Source organism: Paroedura picta, chromosome 5 (assembly GCF_049243985.1).
Source record: "Paroedura picta isolate Pp20150507F chromosome 5, Ppicta_v3.0, whole genome shotgun sequence".
In the NCBI taxonomy this organism is placed as follows: Eukaryota; Metazoa; Chordata; class Lepidosauria; order Squamata; family Gekkonidae; genus Paroedura; species Paroedura picta.
This window is the reverse complement of record NC_135373.1, coordinates 108,431,874-108,451,766: the sequence shown is the minus strand read 5'-3', so window position 1 is coordinate 108,451,766 and position 19,893 is coordinate 108,431,874. Positions and strand designations below refer to the sequence as shown.

The 19,893-nt window shown below is 41.0% G+C and overlaps 1 protein-coding gene across 4 annotated transcripts in view; it reads left to right on the top strand.

Annotated features, from left to right (window-relative positions):
* The window catches only part of TRIM24 (tripartite motif containing 24), a 44,107-nt gene that overhangs the window by 19,582 nt on the left and 4,632 nt on the right, over nucleotides 1–19,893 (top strand). For 3 of the 4 annotated variants that reach the window (XM_077339806.1, XM_077339808.1, XM_077339807.1), the window contains exons 3-15: nucleotides 3,165–3,312; nucleotides 4,811–4,943; nucleotides 6,786–6,902; nucleotides 8,064–8,178; nucleotides 9,299–9,445; nucleotides 10,231–10,348; nucleotides 11,413–11,693; nucleotides 12,688–12,855; nucleotides 14,258–14,437; nucleotides 15,366–15,501; nucleotides 16,131–16,203; nucleotides 17,985–18,153; nucleotides 19,552–19,844. In XM_077339806.1, the coding sequence (XP_077195921.1) occupies nucleotides 3,165–3,312; nucleotides 4,811–4,943; nucleotides 6,786–6,902; nucleotides 8,064–8,178; nucleotides 9,299–9,445; nucleotides 10,231–10,348; nucleotides 11,413–11,693; nucleotides 12,688–12,855; nucleotides 14,258–14,437; nucleotides 15,366–15,501; nucleotides 16,131–16,203; nucleotides 17,985–18,153; nucleotides 19,552–19,844 (2,078 nt within the window). The remainder of the gene's footprint in view (nucleotides 1–3,164; nucleotides 3,313–4,810; nucleotides 4,944–6,785; nucleotides 6,903–8,063; nucleotides 8,179–9,298; nucleotides 9,446–10,230; nucleotides 10,349–11,412; nucleotides 11,694–12,687; nucleotides 12,856–14,257; nucleotides 14,438–15,365; nucleotides 15,502–16,130; nucleotides 16,204–17,984; nucleotides 18,154–19,551; nucleotides 19,845–19,893) is intronic. The other variant, XM_077339805.1, reaches the window with a different exon arrangement.

Sequence of the window (19,893 nt, the reverse complement as noted above, 5' to 3'; positions counted from 1 at the left end):
AAAATATACCTGGATAGAAAGGTAAACAGGAAGAGACTCCAAGGACAGCTGGAATCACTTTGAGACACAGAACAGTTTAAAAACGAAAGTAAAATTGGTTGTAGGCCTGTGGCACTCTTAAAACACAGTGCAGCAAATAAATTCCTTTGCTTTAAAAAGAAAACCAGTCATCCCTAGAAGGGGGAAAAAACATACTTGACACTGGCAATCTGGTGAGTACTTTTGTGGAACACTAGGTATATACCCAGCTTGCTGGGGGGTAAACGGTGATGACTGGGGAAGGCACTGGCAAACCACCCCGTATTGAGTCTGCCATGAAAACGCTAGAGGGCGTCACCCCAAGGGTCAGACATGACTCGGTGCTTGCACAGGGGATACCTTTACCTTTACCTTTAGGTATATATACCAGAAGAGACATGGATAAAACCATTTGACCTTTCATCTTTAGTATCTTTGAAACAGTAATCTGAGAAGTTTGGTATTTTGTCCTCCTTATTTAGTGTGCTAAAAAATCTTCTTGTTGCTTGGCCTGAGTTTAGGCGTACACTGCACTTGCAAAAACCTATCTGCAAGTGCTTTCCTTAAAAATGTAGGACAAGATTAATTAGTCTTTGCAGAAATTTCTCCATTTACTCTTAGAAAAAGAAAGGACTTTACATTCTTAACTAGACATTTAGCAAAAACAGAATTGAATACAGGTAAGCTTTTTCATGTAAATTGTTGGTCGGGAATAAGGATACTAAAATTGTGGTCAGAACAGTCACAAGCACACAAAAATTATTGGAAGTTTAAACAATCGTAATATAGTAATAGTGGATGTTTGAGATGTTTTAGATGGATGCAATCTGATTGGTTAGCATCAGATGACCAGAGAAAGTCTTGAGAGAGCTGCATGCTGAGGAGATTGCATGGAGCAGCCTGTCACTCAAGGCCCTCTGTTTCTATGAAGAATTAACCCTTCCTAGTTCTTCAGCTGTTTGCACAACACTACTAAACTTTTAAAAACTATGGTCCAGCTCAAAAGCCACAAATGGTCTGGGACCTTCATATCTGTGAGATCACCTCCTCCATTACATTCCTTCAAGAACCTCAGATCTACTGAGCAAAACGTGTTCAGGATCCCGGTCCCCAAAGAGGTTAAACTGGCCTCAATCAGAGGGTTTTTTTTGCTCTGGCCCGGTACCGGTCCATAGATAAGTCGGTACCGGTCCGCGGCTCCTCCTCGTCTCCTCCCCGGCTGCTGCCTCGGGGGCTGCTCTGCCACTCTGCCGCCGGCTCACCTTTGGTGCTCTTCAGTGGCCGCCATGGCTGGTGTGGCATTGCGCGGTGTGGCATTGCGCAGCTGCTGCTGGCAGTGCTCCCAACAAGTGGTGGGCAGTCAGGGGCACTGGCGGGAAAGCAAGTGGAGCAGGGGCTCAGGCAGCAGTGACATCTCTCGGCAAAAGACTATCCCCCCCCCAGGCCTCAGTAAAATTGTCAAGCCTTGACTGGTCCCCACAGAATCACAGAATCATAGAGTTGGAAGGGGCCATACAGGCCATCTAAAAGGCCTGGGGACCACTGCTGTAAGGCACAGTTGTTTTGCCAGGACTATGGTTTGAACCTAAGAAACAACTCCTTACTTAAAATACCCCAAACCCCAACTAATACCTGCCACCAATTATTATTGGATGCACTTTACGTGCCTCTCTCTAGAGAGAAGGAGGTGGCCCTTCTGAATTGATAGATTTTAATTTTAAATTAATTTCATTATTGTATGTTATGTTATATTTATAAACTCTTGTGAGCTGTCCTGATTCCTCCAGGGAATGGCAGCATACAAATGGAAAAATTAAAATAAGTAAATAAATGCTTTAAATGAAACTCAGGGAAGAGAAATAGATAAGGATAAGGATCATTTCGGTGAAAGAAGCCGGTCTATGACAATTACTGTAAGTTAAATTGGCTGTGCAACTGAAAGCTTGTTCTTTTGATGGTGCTGAAGTCTCTGTTTCTAAATAATGTGTGTATTTATGTGTATTTGTATGTATGAACAGTAATGGCTATACTGAGTTAAATATCTGTCAACATTAATAGCCTTAATAATTCAATAAAGAGGCAAAGATTAACTGGAGTTCCAGGAAAAGAAGAAGGTATAACCTGTTTACAAGAAACCCATCTTAAATTGGAACATGAAAAAGATTTTAAAGCAATGTATGATGGGCAAATATTTCATATTGTTAAAAACAAGATCAAAAGAATGGCAATTTTTTTTTTGACTTGGAGGTTAACATTTTGTCAATATTGAAAAAAGAAGAGGGCCAAATGTTAATGGTCGAATCTGAATTTGGGAATTAAGCTGTATCTGTGTTCTCAGTAACAAACTCCCTGAAATGCTGTTCTTGGGGGACATAGGACCCTTCGAAACAGCATGAGAGGCAAAGTGGGGGTCTGAGACAGGAAGATGGAATTTGTGGGAAATACCACATCTCTTTCACTAGCAGAACATTTTGTTCGGAGTGACCCTGTTATCTTTGGATTTTTTAAATAGCTTCTGATTTCTCACGGCAGCCAATGTCACTCCAAACTGGAGGGGAGGGGGAGAGTCGTTGAGTGAGTCAATGAGTCAGTGAGTTCACGTCCACAACAAATCCATGCTGGAGGGATCATGCATCTCAGATGTCATTTGGATAAACTACTTTATAATGTGTGGCCTTAGCAAACAGTAAAAACTGTGCTGACAGTACATTTTATCAAGATGACTTTCCTTTCAGGCTGAAGAATAATTTTAGCTTAACTATAGTTTGATGGTTACACCAAATAACAGTAATATGTACAACGATGGCATGTGAGTCTCTGGATTTCACCTATGGTTCTTTTATGTTTTCTGTGTTAAAGTGCCTTGATCTTGCTTCCGATTTAACTGCTTTGCAAAGGTGCAGAACATTTCCCTTTCACTGAGGCGCATGCAAAATCATTGTGCGCGGGTGAAAAATCTGGAAGTCTGGCAAGCATGTTGTTGATCCTTTCCTAGTGCCCATTTCAACCTTCCTTGATGCTGTTAAATGTACAATGATAAATGTCTTTCAATATAAATTTAGTTTTAAGGTATTGTGGTTTAATAAAGTATACATAGAAAATAAGCTGCTGATATATTTCACTGGAATCCTTTAATATATTGCCAGGTGTGTACAAGCTGTGAAGACAATGCAGAAGCCAATGGCTTTTGTGTAGAATGTGTGGAATGGTTATGCAAGACCTGCATCCGGGCTCATCAGAGAGTGAAATTCACAAAAGATCACACAGTCAGACAGAAAGAAGAAGTATCTCCAGGTAAATATTTCTGCTCAAATACACTTGGGACACTTCTGATCAAGCTCAGTTCTTTTACGGGTATATACATCTTGGTTTTGTTTCCTTTTGTTATGTAAATTCGCTTTTGCAATAATGGCTGGAATAAATGATATTGGGTCGTGCTTCAGTTTAAATTGTTTGCTCATTTATTAAAACATGTCATTTCAATTTTTTAAAATCTAATTTTAAATGTTAAATTTCTCAGAATTTGAATTAACTTTATTTTATGATTTTTTTAATGGTGCGTTTAACGTGATGCACACTGCCGTGAGCCAGGTTGCTGGGAGGGCGGCATAGAAATAAATAAAGAAATAAAATATATCTTGCTTTTCCTCTTGGCTGAAGCCCCAAATCCTCCCCCTCTTCCCACCGTAAATGAGGTTTGCCAAATCAAACACCTCAAAAGCCCTGGCTAACAAATATCTGCATCCTACCGTTTAGTCTTGTGGGTACTCCACAGTATAAGGGCCCAGGCCTGATGGCTGCTACTACAGAATTGGGCTCAGGAGCTACATCATGCCAATCTGCCACAGTTTCCCCAGCTGCCTGGGTAAGGGAAAGCTAAAATTAGGGGAAGGAGGGTGATTAAAGCAGGTTGACTCATTGGTGGAAAGTAAAGAAGGAAGCAGGAAAATGGAGAGGCTATGGGGGCTTTGAGGGAAGGGAAAGAGAAAATGGGGGGGGGGGGGAATCCACAGAAGGCCTTGTGGATCCCTCCCTTGTGTTTAACTCACATGATGTTACTCTCTGTTTCTGAGCGGGAAACCGAGATGCCAGTTGGGAAATTATGTGCTTGACTTTTCAGAAACAATTTTGTTTCTTTCAAATTCTGTGACATGAAGAACAGTAACAAATTATCTTGTCAATTTTATGCATGTGTTTATACCGAACCAAATTATGCAAAGTCATGCAGAGATGTAAGCGACCCCGATATGAAACTAGACCTTCATTGCCTTTACTAGTTCAACATGTTAGATGTATGGAATAGGAGTTATTTACTGAATATGGACGATACATTTGTTTGAGTATCTGCATCTGAAAACAGTTCCCACATAGATGGCTCTGAATAGACGGGGAATATTTTAACACTTCATGAGGAGAACTATTTCATGGGTGTTTCACTACCCATGAAATAGTTGTCCAATTGCTTGAAGGTCTGGCTCCCCATTTTGATTCTCACTGCTTGAATCTGGCTTGTTAAATCCTCTGGCTAGACACATTCAGTCCCATTTTCAAGATGAAACGTATCTCTTTTGTTCACTCTCCACTCCCACCCCCTCCTTAGTTTGGCACCAGATGTGGGTGCAATGCTAGAGGTACAGAAATTGCTGTTAGACAGTTTCTTCTTTCCAGCTTCTGGAAAAGCTGAGAATATAAGATCCCTGCTGTGAGAAAGCAGGTGTGTTCATAAATGCATTATTTCTCAACTGTAACAAGGATATTATAAAAACAGGATTTCCCCCCCTTTGTTCTTCAGAGGCTGTTGGTATAACTAGTCAGCGACCCGTGTTCTGTCCTTATCACAAAAAGGAGCAGCTGAAGCTGTACTGTGAGACTTGTGACAAGTTGACGTGTCGGGATTGTCAGTTGCTGGAACACAAAGAACATAGGTACGATGCTAAGCTGCATCTCCATGACTAATATTTATTTTTATTTATTTATTTATTATATTTATATACCCCCCTCCCCGAAGGCTCCGGGCGGTTTACAGGGAACAAGAAAAAATACAGATAACATATGCTAACAGCAATAACAGTAATAACATCAATAACTTAACTTGATCATAACAATAACATTAGAAAATGGAATTGCAAGAGCCTCAGCTCAACTCTTACTGGGACCCAGTGAGTTAGGCAGATTGGTGTCAGTCATAGTAGGAGGGTGGGGAGCTTGGGGGCCAATTGGAAGCGATGGTTTGGGTCAACCTCAACCTAATGCCTGGTGAAGAGTGCTCCTATTCGAAAGCTCACGCCTTGAATAAATCTTTGTTGGTCTTAAAGGTGCTACTGGACTCTGATTTTATTGTGCTACTTCAGACCAACACGGCTACTCATTTGAATCAGGCATGTATCTAACTGTTAACCTTCATCTATAACATTTGTAAATAAAAAAGCTCAGGTATCACAAAATGTATTTGCAACAAATACTATTTTGAACTTCCTCCCTGCCCCTAAGCCCTTAGATCTCCACTTGGGACTATAGATTTTTGGATTTTCTGTGTCTGTATCAGAATGTTAAGGGCAGAATATATAGTGCTCACAATGTGGATCCATTTTTGTGATGCATATATATGCGTAGTAGATTGACCGTATTTAATATAGAATGGGAGAGATGAACTGTCAAACACTTCATTTTTCTTCTTTTAAGAATTATACCTTTGAGACAAAGGCTGCATATTTTGCATAGTTGTGTTTTTTTAAGGGTGCAAAAGTGTGAATTGTTTGGCATTGTCCTCTGTTGTTTTGGTGTCCCTCCCTGTGACATATGAAAGGAAGGCATCTCTCCCTTGGGAATCAGTGGGGCTTAAAAGGTTTTTTCTTCCATGGTCCTCCAACGCCAGTAGGTATTGCTTCATGGCAAATGAATATTACCATGCTATTCTTCTTTCCTTTTCAAAGAGATCAACACATTTCATTTTATAAATAAACCCTGTTCAATTTACACCATTTGGTACTGGATCATCTTTATTTCCCAGACTTTAAATATAGTAATGTGACTTCATTCACATTTTTTTTTAATAGTTACAATCATGATGATGGATCACCAAAAAACTTGCATTGTAGAATGGCGACTCAAGAAATGTAGCAAGATAGTTTGTTTTAAATAAGGGTGCTTGTTTTAAAAGAGGGAATTTGCAACACTGAGTCTATATGTAAGCCTTTGACACATTCAGAAGAGAGATTACATCATCTCATGTCTGAAATGCTTACATGTCACTGTAAACCACAAAGAGAATAAAACGATTAGCCTGATTTTTGTAGTTTTGTAGCATTAAGCGCATTGTTTTGGTTTTCATCATTCATAAAAAATAACATGGACTGTTTAAAAAAAATGAATGTTAGTATAAAGCCCGCAAGTTGTGAGCAAGGTTTTATAATAGGTTTCCGTACAATATCAGCCATTACATTTCAAGATCATTTTATACTGTTTGATTACTTCCCTGTTCTCCACTACTATGAAATGATTTCATAATAAAAATTGTCAGTGGAGCTCTCAAAGCAATTGTGCACAGCAATAGGTAGTGCTGAGTAAATCAGACAAAATACAGCTGCAATCAATAATCATATTTAAAATAATAGTAATGATTATTTAACATTGCTAATACAATGTCTTGTATTATCTTAAGCAGATTTTTCTTTTCAGTTTTGGTGACCCGAGTCAGTTCATTTCTTTTAAGCAAAGTTACAAGTGGGATACTATTTGCATGGTGTATTATTTTTATCTTCCTGCAGGTACCAGTTTATAGAAGAAGCCTTTCAGAATCAAAAGGTGATCATTGACACACTTGTTACAAAGCTGGTGGAGAAAAGTAAATACATAAAATACACAGGCGAGCAGATTCAGAATAGGTATGTATCTTATTTAACTATAGTAAAATAGCACTTTTTGAATGATTTGTAGTTGATGGGATTTAGTAATTGAGCAAAAGTTCTTTCAGGTTTGACCGGGTAGTGCCTAACCATTGTTTGTTTATGTTTTAAGAATGCTATTGTATTTTTGCTATCCTTGTGAGAGTCAAAACTCTCTCTGTTCGGATCTGACAAAGGGAGCTTTGAATCTTGAAATCTTTCACCCTGGAAATCTTGTTAGTCTTTAAGGTGCTGGTGCTATTCTTCTCCTGCAGACTGATATGGCTACTTACCTGAGATTATCTTATGTGTTTCTTTTAAAAAGAGAAGTGGGAGAGGTATGTTTTGAAAGGATAAGGTGGAATAAGCTTGCTTTCTAATAGTGCAAGTGACAAGGGAAGTCATCTGGATCATCTGAAATTTTAATTTTGGCTATCAAACTTTTAATTTTTATATTAGTGCTTGCACATTCAGACAAGTTTTGAAATCAGTCTGTGTAGGCACAATGTGACAAAAAAGTATTTGCAACACATTTTCAAGGTAGGGTTGTCAGGTCCCTTCTGACCACTGACAGGAAATGCGGAGTAGGGTTACCAGATCCAGGTTGGGAAACCCCTAGATGGATTGGGGATAGATTCTGAGGAGGTCAGGGAGCTCAGTGGGATACAACGCCATAAAGCTGGAATCCTTATGTCTCCACAATCAACATAATTTCAGTTCTGACTTTTTTCTCAAGTATCAATACAACATAAGGTAAAGGTAAAGGTATCTATCCCCTGTGCAAGCACCGAGTCATGTATGACCCTTGGGGTGACGCCCTCTAGCGTTTTCATGGCAGACTCAATACGGGGTGGTTTGCCAGTGCCTTCCCCAGTCATTACCGTTTACCCCCCAGCAAGCAAGCTGGGTACTCATTTTACCGACCTCAAAAGGATGGAAGGCTGAGTCAACTTTGAGCCTGCTGCTGGGATCGAACTCCCAGCCTCATGGGCAGAGCTTCAGACAGCATTTCCGCTGCCTTACCACTCTGCTCCACAGGAGGCTCTATCAATACAACGTAGTTATGACTAAATTTTCTTTAATATTCTATCAAATAAGTTGTGCCGCTTTCTCATACAGGCTTTTATATTACATTTCTACATTTTTTTAAATGTCATACAGGATCTTGGAAGTGAATCGGAATCAAAAGCTGGTAGAACAGGACATTAAAGTTGCTATTTTCACCTTGATGGTAGAAATAAATAAGAAAGGCAAAGCTCTGCTGCATCAGCTAGAGGTAAATTCCTCTCTACTTGGGGGCAATAATAACACATATGAGTTGACTTTTTAATCAACAGCCCTGAAATGAGTCAAAACATGAATGTTAAATATGCTAATTACTCTTCAGTGTATTTCCACTTTCTCTTAGACTTATTTCAGCAGAGTGTTTTTGGTATGTTGCTTGAAGTGTGCTTTCTAGGCATTCTTAGTAGCGTGGGGTGCACAGTTTGATGAATAGAAAAAAATACATCAGAATTTACCCTGCCTACTGAGTTATAAAGCTATAAAATATAAAAGAACGTTATAAAAGAATTTAACAGTTTCAGATTTAATGAAGATTCTGATGTAGCTGGTTGCTGGGACCATATAGAAATTGTAACTTCTTTCACAGAAACATTTTAAGCCTCTGAGTTTGGCTATGGAACAAGAAATGTCCAAATCCCCACTACAGTTGGTCAATAGCATCCTTGTAAATGTTACATCACTGGCTGCTGGAATTTTATTATAGAACAAGAAACATTGTCCATGTGAGTGCAGGAGGGAAGTCAGCCTGTCTCCAGGGGGATGCTGGGGTTGCTCTGACCTTTGGGCAAAGCTATATAGAACTATTTTTTGGAGAGTGATGCTACTGTGGTGGGATGCTTCTGATCCCCCATCCCCTCCCCATTTCCTGCCTAGGTTTGCCAGGGTTGAGTTGGAGAATTTGGGGGTGGAACCAGGAATGGGTGAGATTTTGGGACTGGGAGGGGCCTAAGTGGCGTATAAGGCTCTGGAGTCCCCCCTCTAAAGCAGCCATTTTCTCCAGGGCAACTGGTCTCTGCTGCCTGGTGATGAGCTGTAAAACTGGGGATCCCTAAGTTCCTATTCCTGCCATTTCCCTGAGTGCAGGTGGGAAGCACCCACTGGTGGCAGGGGACTGCCTAGGTAGCTATAATGGCTTGAATACTAATTAGTTCTAAAAAGCGAATGGCACACATGTTTGATCATTTGAAGTGGGGCAACTTGCCTTATTGGTTTTTGTCACTTTCTTGAATTTGCTGAAAGATGATGCTTTTGCTTAAAGATGGAGCATTACCGCGCAATATGCGTCAATGTTTAACTGGAGACCTCACAATATTGCTTTTCTGTCTTTGCAGTGTCTTGCTAAGGAGCACCGGATGAAGCTTCTGCAGCAACAACAGGAAGTGGCAGGGCTTTCCAAGCAGCTAGAATATGTCATGAATTTTTCGAAGTGGGCGGTTTCCAGTGGTAGCAGCACAGCTTTATTGTACAGCAAACGGCTGGTAAAAAAATCAAAGAACTTTTGCACTTTTATCTGGGATGGCCATAGCCATAGGCAGGTTGATTACATTTTGAGACCTTGTCAAATCAAGTGCAGTGAGCAGGGTGCAGGCAGCAAGTGTGCTAAGGGCCTGGCAGAACTTTTGCTGTTGCGACTGTTGCTCAGAGGTTAACATAGTAATAGGTCAAAACATGCTTAGTATTAAGACAGTAAGAGCTGAGACTGTACTTCACAAATGTGGCAAACACTTTTACATAATTGTGTGTGGCCCCCTTGCCAGAGGGCTGAGCATTTCTGAGAATGCAGCATCAGAGGTGAATGTAAGTTCATTTCCTTATAATGTGCAATGCAGAATCGTGTCATAGAAACTTATTCACAATGTCACATTCTGGAGTTTCCTGTACTAGAAATGCTTGTTACGCTAGTCATGATGTTTGCACACATATGCATTCTGCTACCCTTGTTATTTAATGAGTTCTTCAGTTCTGGAGGTTCATTTACTTCTCTGTCTTTGCTAATGGATTAAGTTTGAAAGGGTTCTTACCAGGGTGCCACTGCCTCCTTATACATCATTTTTTAGAACATCTTACATGGCTTCTGACAAGAGAGTTCCTGTAGTAGAGAAACGATCTGCTAAGAAAAGGGGCCATTCAGTGAGAAACCCATTTTTCACTGAGCCAAAAAAGTTGATGGGCAGGATTTGGTTATTAGTTTATAGGGTTTCCCCCCATCCCCTGAACAGAAAAATCTTAAAAGTTTAACACAGTGTTCCTGATTTTGTTCTAGATCACATATCGGTTGCGCTACCTCCTTAGAGCAAGATGTGATGCCTTACCAGTGTCCAACACGACTATTCAGTTTCACTGTGATCCTAGTTTCTGGGCCCAAAACATTTTCAACTTAGGTATTTCTTGTTTTCAGTTTTATTGCAACTTAATGGGTGTCTGCTGAATAATCTGTTGTTGGTTCTTTGAAATACTCAGAGTGGTTACAGAATGCTTGAGTACTAGCTTCATGTTCGATGATGTTGACAGCCTCAATCAAACAATGGTGCATGCTTTCAATTTTTATCTTGAACTTTGGTTTTATTTACTGGGTCAGGACAATTTCCTGCACTGTGATATTATTTGAATGAAAACCTAGCAGGTTGCTCACTGCACCACTGGTACTCCAGCCATTTCTTTCACGGAATGGAGCATGGGAGCAAAACTGGGGAATGATGGAGAACTGCATCATACAACATTCTAGGAACTCACTTAATCACTGTGGTTTTACCATAGAGTTTTGGGGAATTCCTAGAGAGTCACAATACCATAACGTTGTACAACAGCATCATACAACATTCTAAGAATCCCCTTAATTGCTGTGGTTTTACCATAGGGATTTGGGGAATTCCTAGAGAGTCATGGAATACCGTGACATCATGTCCTGCAGTCTTCTCTCCCAAATGCTCCCACCATTGCTCCTGGCTTGCAAGTCTATTGCCATGTAAAAATTGTGTGTTCTTTTTGTTTACATAGAATGCATAAATTGTTGCATACATATGTGACAGGATGTCCTACCTGATTATAGTTTCAGACAGTAAGTGCATTGATCAAGTTCTGTTGTCACTCACGTTTGCATGCATGGATAGTACATGCTGTTTCCTATGTGGAAGTGGTAGTACGTAGGATATTTATTTTCCTGTGTGAAAGTGATTAAGAGTTTGGCACGATAGGGGGGTGCCTCTCAGGCATTATGTAATTGTGTTCAGTCCCTGAATACTAGTTGTGCTAGTCAACAGCTGCAAAAAACCATATTTAGACAACTTAGCTTCATAACAATAGGTGAGCTTTTAGACTATAAAAGACTGGCCATGGTATTAATGCCCCAAAGAATGGTTTGCCAGAAGTCATTGCCCAGTAGCAAAAAGGGCACAAATAATGCAAATCTCAGCTTGTGAACAGTGATGTACTTATTTTTGTCCAGGTTCTCTTGTAATTGAAGATAGTGAGAGCCCACCACTCATGCCTAAAAGCCCCGTGATGGAACCCAACATGCAACCGCAGAGTGGCTTACCTTCCAATCAACTGTCCAAGTTCCCAACACAGATCAGTTTAGCCCAACTGCGGCTTCAGCACATGCAGCAGCAGGTCCTGGCTCAGAGGCAACAGCAGGCTCAACGGAGGCCAGGTCCTGTGGGTCTCCCAAATCCTAGAATTGCAGGGCCTGTCCACCAGGCTGCTCCACTTCCACCACCCCCACCTCAGGTAAATTAGGGCACGACCAGAGTAGAAAACGTCTGCCTCTTGTGCAGAGGGAAGGCAGAGGGAAGGCACACTATGCAATAGTGTGTTAAGGCAATATGGGAATCATGAATTGTCTACATTATATTGTCCATGTGGTATCATTGCTGATGTCTACTACTTCTGTCCTGAAACGTCAATGTCCTCTCTAGACTTCTTATATACTTGTAGACTCTGAAAGGATATTTAATTTCATAGTGCTGCCTAGGTTTTCCTTTTGACAATGTAGATTATGATATAATGTTATACATTGTATTATGCTGAGGATGAATCACACCATTTATTTATTTTATTTAATATAATTTGTTTATACATACCTTTCTTCCCAATGGGAGCTCAAATCAATTCTCCTCTCCACCATTTTACAATTACGACAACCCTGTGCAGTAGGTTAGGCTGAGACAGCCCTAACGTCATGTAGCGTATTCCCATGTCATGAGTGGGGAATCAGAGCTTGGTTTCCCAGCTCCTAGTCCACTGCATCACACTGGCTATCCAGTTCTGTAGATTATGTTAGATTATGTTGAGAGGGGACATGATAGCCCTCTATAAGTATTTGAAATGTTGTCATTTGGAGGAGGGCAGGATGCTGTTCCCATTGGCTGCAGAGGAAAGGACACGCAGTAATGGGTTTAAACTACAAGTACAACGATATAGGCTAGATATCAGGGAAAAAAATTTCACAGTCAGAGTAGTTCAGCAGTGGAATAGGCTGCCTAAGGAGTTGGTGAGCTCCCCCTCACTGGCAGTCTTCAAGCAAAGGTTGGATACACTTGGATGCTTTAGGATGCTTTGGGCTGATCCTGCGTTGGGCAGGGGGTTGGACTAGATGGCCTGTATGGCCCCTTCCAACTCTATGATTCTATGATTCTATTATGCAAATTATAGAGAATTATGTAAAGCTCATGAAGTTTCAGTGGAAAACCAACTAACTGCTAAGATTGTTTTATCTTTCCAGCAGCCCCCTCCACGTTTGGTTAACTTTCAGAATCACAGCCCCAAATCCAATGGCTCAGGTCCTCTTAGTCAGCCAATGAGGGTGCCTCAAAACCAGAGCGTACCACACCCAGCTGTACGGCCCAATCCCCTGCAGATGGCGTTCTTGGCACAGCAGGCCATTAAACAGGTAAGCTGTTTATATCATTTGCAGTCCGTCTTCTACAACCACACCAGCCTCCTGGACTTTTTAATTGTTGAAGTGGGAGAACAAAATTAGCAATTCCATATATAATTGTACCTAAATACAAAACAGAAAGAACTCTTGACTGAATGAGAATTCAGCAGTGTTAAGATACATTTTCATACCATCTGTCAACAACATATATGGATCTCCTCTCCTTCTGTTGAAGGATATTGTCTGTTAGAGAGTTGTATGCGTATACTGGAAAGCTCAGGGGGTTCAGAATGCTGACTGAGTCAGGATGCTGACTGAGAAGACCATAGGGACCATATCATTCCAGTCTCGGCCATCTATACTGGTTCCCAGTTTGTTTCCATGCACAATTTAAGGTCATGTTGTAGACCTTCATCGCACTAAATGTCTTGGCCCATCATACCTTAAGAACCACCTTACTCCCTTACGATCCTACCTGACCACTACTGTAATCTTTCCAGGCCTTGCTTTGCATGCCCCTGCTTTCTGAGATTAGGTGAGGTAAACTAGGAAAGGGCCTTCTTGATCATGGTATTCAGATTCTGGAAATTTCTCCGAAGAGAGACTTGCCTGTCCTCTTCTGCTGCCGGTTTCTGCCAGCAGATGAAGATTTTTCTGTATCATCCAGCATCCCCTCAGTGATAATTCCTCGCCCTATGTTTAAATTGTTTTCTGTATGGTTTTTAAGGCATGTTTTTACTCTGTATGTTATTAAGCTGTTAGCTACCCTGTTGACTCTGGTGAGGGCAGAAAGGCATACATCCACAAGGGATGTAAGATCGGGCTGTTCCACCTGGCCTATGAGTGAGGCCCTGGCCTCCCTGCCTAAATTCACCCAATTCATCCTCATTTGGGGAATAAGATATTTGCGCACTGTCCCCCTCTTCTTCTTCAAGATGGATGTGGCATTAGGCAAAGCAGGGTTTTTTTTCGTATTTCCAGATAATTGTATTTTAAGACATTTTAAAGCTTAAGATTTGTATAATTTAAATTTTTATTACATTTTGAATGGTGACTGTTTAATCCGCCCTGAGCCTTTGGGGAAGGGCAGGCTAGAAATCTAATAAATAAAATAAATTTTGTAAATAAATGTGTGTGTGTGTGTGGGGGGGAGTAGACAAAGAACATTTGTGTTCATTATGACCCAGTAAACAGGGTGTTGAAGAAAAATTCTCCAAGTTGATCTCGGAATGAAGCTGTAAGTTAACTTGTTAGGTCTTTTCAGGTTTCTGCAGCCTTATTATTCTAGCCTTATTAGGCGAGTAATACAGAAACATGACTTTAAACCTGATCTACTGCATCTCTCCCCTCTTCTTTTACTACTGACGTTTGTGATTGATAGTTTCTGCTTCATGCATCTGTAATTCTTTTGTAGTGGCAAATCCACAGTGGGCAAGTTTCTGCTGCCCCCTCCAGTGCCAGCAGTACCACTTCAACTGGCTCCAGTCCCACTATGAACGGTGCTGCAGGGTATGATGGGAAGCCATTTGCCCCACCCATGATAGATCTGTCTTCGGCGATGAGTGGTTCCTATACGCTACCTTCTCTTCCTGATGTAAGATGGATATTTTGCCTTCTTAGAAGGATGTGTTATGTTTGGTGAATATGTGTTGTGCTAGTAGATCTGGGAACTTGATGGCTTCCTTGGAAACTAAGCTGGTTCAGGAAGTGTATTGTTTTATTAACTTGTTGAGTTCTAAGAGTTACTTCTCTGGAAGTTTAAAAGGAGGTTTGTTTATTATTTATTTATTGGCTGTCTTTATCATCTGCCTTTCTCACCGAGACTCAAAGTGGGTTACCCGGTGCAAGTCAATATAGTCAGTCTGACGAGACATCCAATAAGCAATCTACTCAGACTGGAATTTCAGAAATCTGAATAAGCATAGCATATTAAACAAGCTACACTCTGCATTGTAGCTCAGGATACAACCAGTTGATCATTTACTCCTGACATCTGAGAACAGAGCCGGTATGCAATTTTATATTGCTGCCTTATAGTTTTGTTAGATATTCATAGATGGCAGACATGTGTGGGGAAATCTGACCTTAAACTCATTTTTACTGATTTCTTCAGCTGATACAATTCAGAAGAGCTCTGAAAAGGTGGTCTTTCCTTATTCCATTACATTTATTGTTGTCTACTGTTATGTAAAGATGTTTTTCTCCAGTCTATAGACATGACTTGTAAAACAGTCATGATGGCATTAACTGTGACCTCAGATACATGTGCTGAATGGCCATATGAATGTTTTGTGAACAAACATGTATCCTGCCACGATGTATTGTTGGTATGCTAAATAATTTGCTCATGCTGAAAAGTCAACAATGTATGTTGACTGGCCATCAGTAGCATATTAGGTGGTCCTAGAATGGCTTCCTGATGGCTTCCTAATATGTATTCCTGAGTTAGGGCTAATTTGAAATTCTAAGTAAGAGCATGATTATATTCTACCTGCCTTATATTTTTTTCATCATTTTGAAAGATTGATTGTTCAGGAACTATTTCCCTGGATAACATTGTAAGAAGAGATGCCATCTTGGAGCAGAGCCAATCCAAACCTCCTTCCCGCAAAACCGTCCAGTCCCCAAACTCATCTGTTCCATCTCCAGGCCTTCCAGGTAGGCTGCTTCTCTTTGTACAGCTCGTATGCCCCATACTGAGTAAAAATAAATGGATCGCTGCCAACAGGTTAACAATATATGAAATGTAGGAATGGGGAAGAAAGAATTAGATAAATTGCTGTTATAAATGAATACTCATGCTGGAAGGGGGAAGGTCTCAGAAAAGATATAGGCAAAGCAGCATGATGTAAATGAAAGGGTAAAGAACCTCAACATGCAGAAGGTCCCAGGATCAATCCCTGGCATCTCCAGTTAAATGGACCTGGAAGATGGTGATGTGAAAGACCTGTGTGGGTAGTGAAAAGCAGGGTTTAAAAACCCTGTCAGTAACTTCCTGTCAGTAACATCTCTGCCCACTCTCTGACTATAGGTGAAAATAAAAGCCTATTGAACTGACCCTTTAGATCAGGGGTAGTCAACCTGTGGTCCTCCAGATGTCCATGGGCTACAATTCCCCTGAGCCCCTGCCAGCATTTGTTGGCAGGGGCTCATGGGAATTGTAGTCCATGGACATCTGGAGGACCACAGGTTGACTACCCCTGCTTTAGATCAAAGTATTAGAAGCTTTAGAACATAGAACAAGAGAAGTGCAAATGTTCCTAATATCTTTTCCCCTGATGACTTAGGCGCAGTTTCTGTATCTGGTGTTCATCCTCCAATTCGTTCACCCAGTGCCTCCAGTGTTGGAAGTCGAGGCAGGTAAGCTGACTATGTAGGAAAGGAAGCTTTGAAATCATTACTATTCAGTGAACAGGCATTAGATCAGTGATTCGTGTAAGAGTGAGGTGAGCTTTGGATATATGGTCAGGCTCCTGCAAAATATCTTGGGTGTTGATGTGTTAATGGAAGGATAGAAGGGTACTGGGTAGCAAGAGCAGATCTACAAATGCCAGGGAATTGGGACATATGAGTATGTTAGGATTGCTTCCCCTAAGCAGAACAAAAAGCAGATACTGGCAGACTATATCAGCGGACCACCTTCTTTTCATTTGGAGATTTTGATTTGGGCTAGTATAAATATTAAAATCTTGTTAGGTTTTTATGCTGGTTTTATGGGGTAGGGGCTTTAATGAGGTTTTATACATGCTGTATAATACATGCTCCTGGGCTCCAAGATCACTGCAGATGGGGACTGCAGCAAAGAAATTAAAAGACGTTTGCTCCTGGGGAGGAAAGCCATGGCAAATCTAGACAGCATCCTAAAAAGCAGAGACATCACCCTGCCAACAAAAGTGCGTTTAGTCAAGGCTATGGTCTTCCCAGTTGCAATGTACGGCTGCGAAGGTTGGACCATAAGGAAGGCCGAGCGTCAAAGAATTGAGGCTTTTGAACTCTGGTGCTGGAGAAGACTCTTGCAAGTCCCTTGGACTGCAAGGCGAACAAACCAGCCAGTCCTAGAGGAGATCAGCCCTGACTGCTCCTTAGAAGGCCAGATCCTGAAGATGAAACTCAAATACTTTGGCCACCTCATGAGAAGGAAGGACTCCCTGGAGAAGAGGCTAATGCTGGGAGCGATCAAGGGCAAAAGAAGAAGGGGATGACAGAGAATGAGGTGGCTGGATGGAGTCACTGAAGCAGTCGGTGCAAACTTAAATGGACTCCGAGGAATGGTAGAGGACAGGAAGGCCTGGAGGATCATTGTCCATGGAGTCGTGATGGGTCGGACACAACTTCGCACCTTGGTACAAGGAGGGCAAGTCATTGTCCTAGCACCTGAATCAAAATATATAAAGAATCATATGTGTTCAGGTGCTTGTTTTTTCTTCCCTCACCCCCACCTCATTTCTGGTCCATGGTCAAAGAACTGTATGAGGGAAAGTTTATTTATGGTATTAATTTAAGGCTTTGCGACTCAGGTTTCGGCTAGGGTGAAAATTTCCTCTTGAGTCTTGGAGATATGCTTCTTATCCTATGGCAGTTATGATAGTGCTTTAATTGTGTAGTTCAGAGTTGTTATTTATCTTTAAAACAAAAGCTTAATACTCTGCCCCTGGAATTCTGGGGAGATAGTCAATCGAGCATGTCCTCTGAAGATGCCCTACCTTCAACTCTCCAAGAAATGAATTCATCTTCCCATTACTCAGGGATTCTAACAAAGGAAAAGTTAGATTTCTCCTGTGGAATACTAAGGTCTATATTATTGAGCAGGTTGCCAAATTTTGTGCTCATGTGCTTAGCATACGGGAAAGACAACTCAAGCTCAATTAAAAGTGTCTTAGAGGAATTTTATTGTGCAATTTTTAATGAACCAATTATTCATGCAATTTTAAATATCGGTTTCCAGTGTTCTTTGCTATCTGTTTTATCTGGCCGTAGTGCTGTGTTATTAAATAAATTTGATTTGAACAGTTTAATAATTGAAAGGTTTAAAAATCTTGTAGAATAAATGGCTTATTTTCATAAACTTCATGGTGTTGTGTTCTACTTCAAAAGATGAAGGGCGTGTCAAAATTAACATCATCTTCTTCTTCATTTTATAGCTCTGGCTCCTCTAGCAGACCATCAGGTGCTGATTCAACCCAGAAAGCTCCAGTAGTCATGTTGGAGCCCATCAGAATAAAACAAGAGTCCGGTATGCCAAGCGAGAACTATGACTTCCCAGTTGTAATAGTGAAGCAAGAAACAGACGAAGAATCACGGAATCAAAACGTAAACACTGTTTCAGAGAAACTAGTCTGAGTATAGGAGGGTAATTTTAACTTTTTGGAAAACCAGCTAAATCACTAAGATTCTGCTTCAGAGCTAAAAATCTGGTGGGAACTCAGCCCTTTGCATTGATCTCTGAAAAATCAGACAGCACTCATGCTATGTATTTATTCAGTTTGTTGATTTAGAAGAAGCATCTGCTTAATGAGAATGGAATAGTTTTTATATGCCATGTTTGCAGTAGCTTGCTATCCCAGTCTTGTCAGAGCTTAGAAGCTAATATGAAGCATAGAAGGCAAGTTGGTCCATGGATGCACCAAAAAGCAGAAATTGACCAACCAGAATGGCGTTCCAAATAAGCATAAATCTATCTCAAATATAGTCTGTGTCCTTATTTTATTTCAATGTATTTGAGGTGGGACAAGCCAGAACAGTATCCAGATAAATTTCTTGGAAACCAACCAATGTAGCAGGGACCCAAGTCGTAGTATACAGTGCCTATGGCCAATATATACTGTAATATTTGATCTCTAAGGTTGCAGGAATTTAGAAAATTTTGGTAAAGTTAAAGTGTACTCATTGAAATACTTATAGAGGGACAGGCTACCGTTCTGGCTTGGTCCACCTCGAATTACACAATAAAATAAGGACACAGACTATATTTGAGATTTATGCTTATTGGGAACACCATTTTGATTGGTCAATTTCTTCTTTTTAGAGCTTGGAAGCTAAGCAAGATTAGCTGCAGTTAGTCCTGGGGTGGGAGACCATCAAGGAAGACTGGGGGTTGCTATGTACCTCTACTCATCTCTTGCCTTGACAACCCCATGGTTTACATAAAGACCCTCCCAGGACAGATATTCCTGGGTACATGTGCTTGTGATGAGGCGAAAAATGACAAAACAAAAAAAGCAAAATGAGGAGAGAGATGTATATTAAAAATGAGCTCTGATTCTTGAACACCATTGCTGAAATAAATGTGAGTTTCGCAGGAGCTAATTGATTCCCATGTGAATTTGCCCAGCCTAGCCTAATGTTGTCAGACCTTGGAAGCTAAGCCAGGACTATCAAGGTTCGTATTTGGATGGGAGACCACTAAGGAAAACCAGAGTGACTATGCAGAGAAAGGCCACCACTACTGGTTGCTTACCTGGAGATCCCCATCATCTTAGGGTTGTCACAAGTTGGTTGCGACTTGATGGTACATTCTCATTATTATTTGGCAGTTTCTAAAATCATACATTGGACTAGATAAAGCAGTTGATTCAGTTGACTAGGTTATAACTGTCTTGTTGTCAAGGAGGCATCTTCCAATTTTTTTTTAAAGATGCATATGTATAAAAAACCTTGCATTGTATTTTCCTTAAACTGTGCTCTTGTTTTCCCCCCTTTTCCCTGCAGACCAGTTTCCCTAGAAATTTGCTTACCTCGCTGCTGTTGAACAGCAATCGCAATCACTCCTCTGAAGAAACTGTCATGAGAACCGACGCGCCAGACAGTACAGGTGACCAGCCGTCCAGTGGCAAGGGAGCGTGGCTAGGGGCTGGCCATGTTGGAGACGGTAGAAAAGATGATGACCCCAATGAGGACTGGTGTGCAGTGTGTCAGAACGGAGGAGAGCTGTTGTGTTGTGACAAGTGCCCTAAAGTGTTTCATCTGTCTTGCCATGTCCCCACACTCAGGAATTTTCCAAGGTACAAAGTACGAGAAATTGTGGGGCTCAAACCTCTTGCTCTTTGGGCA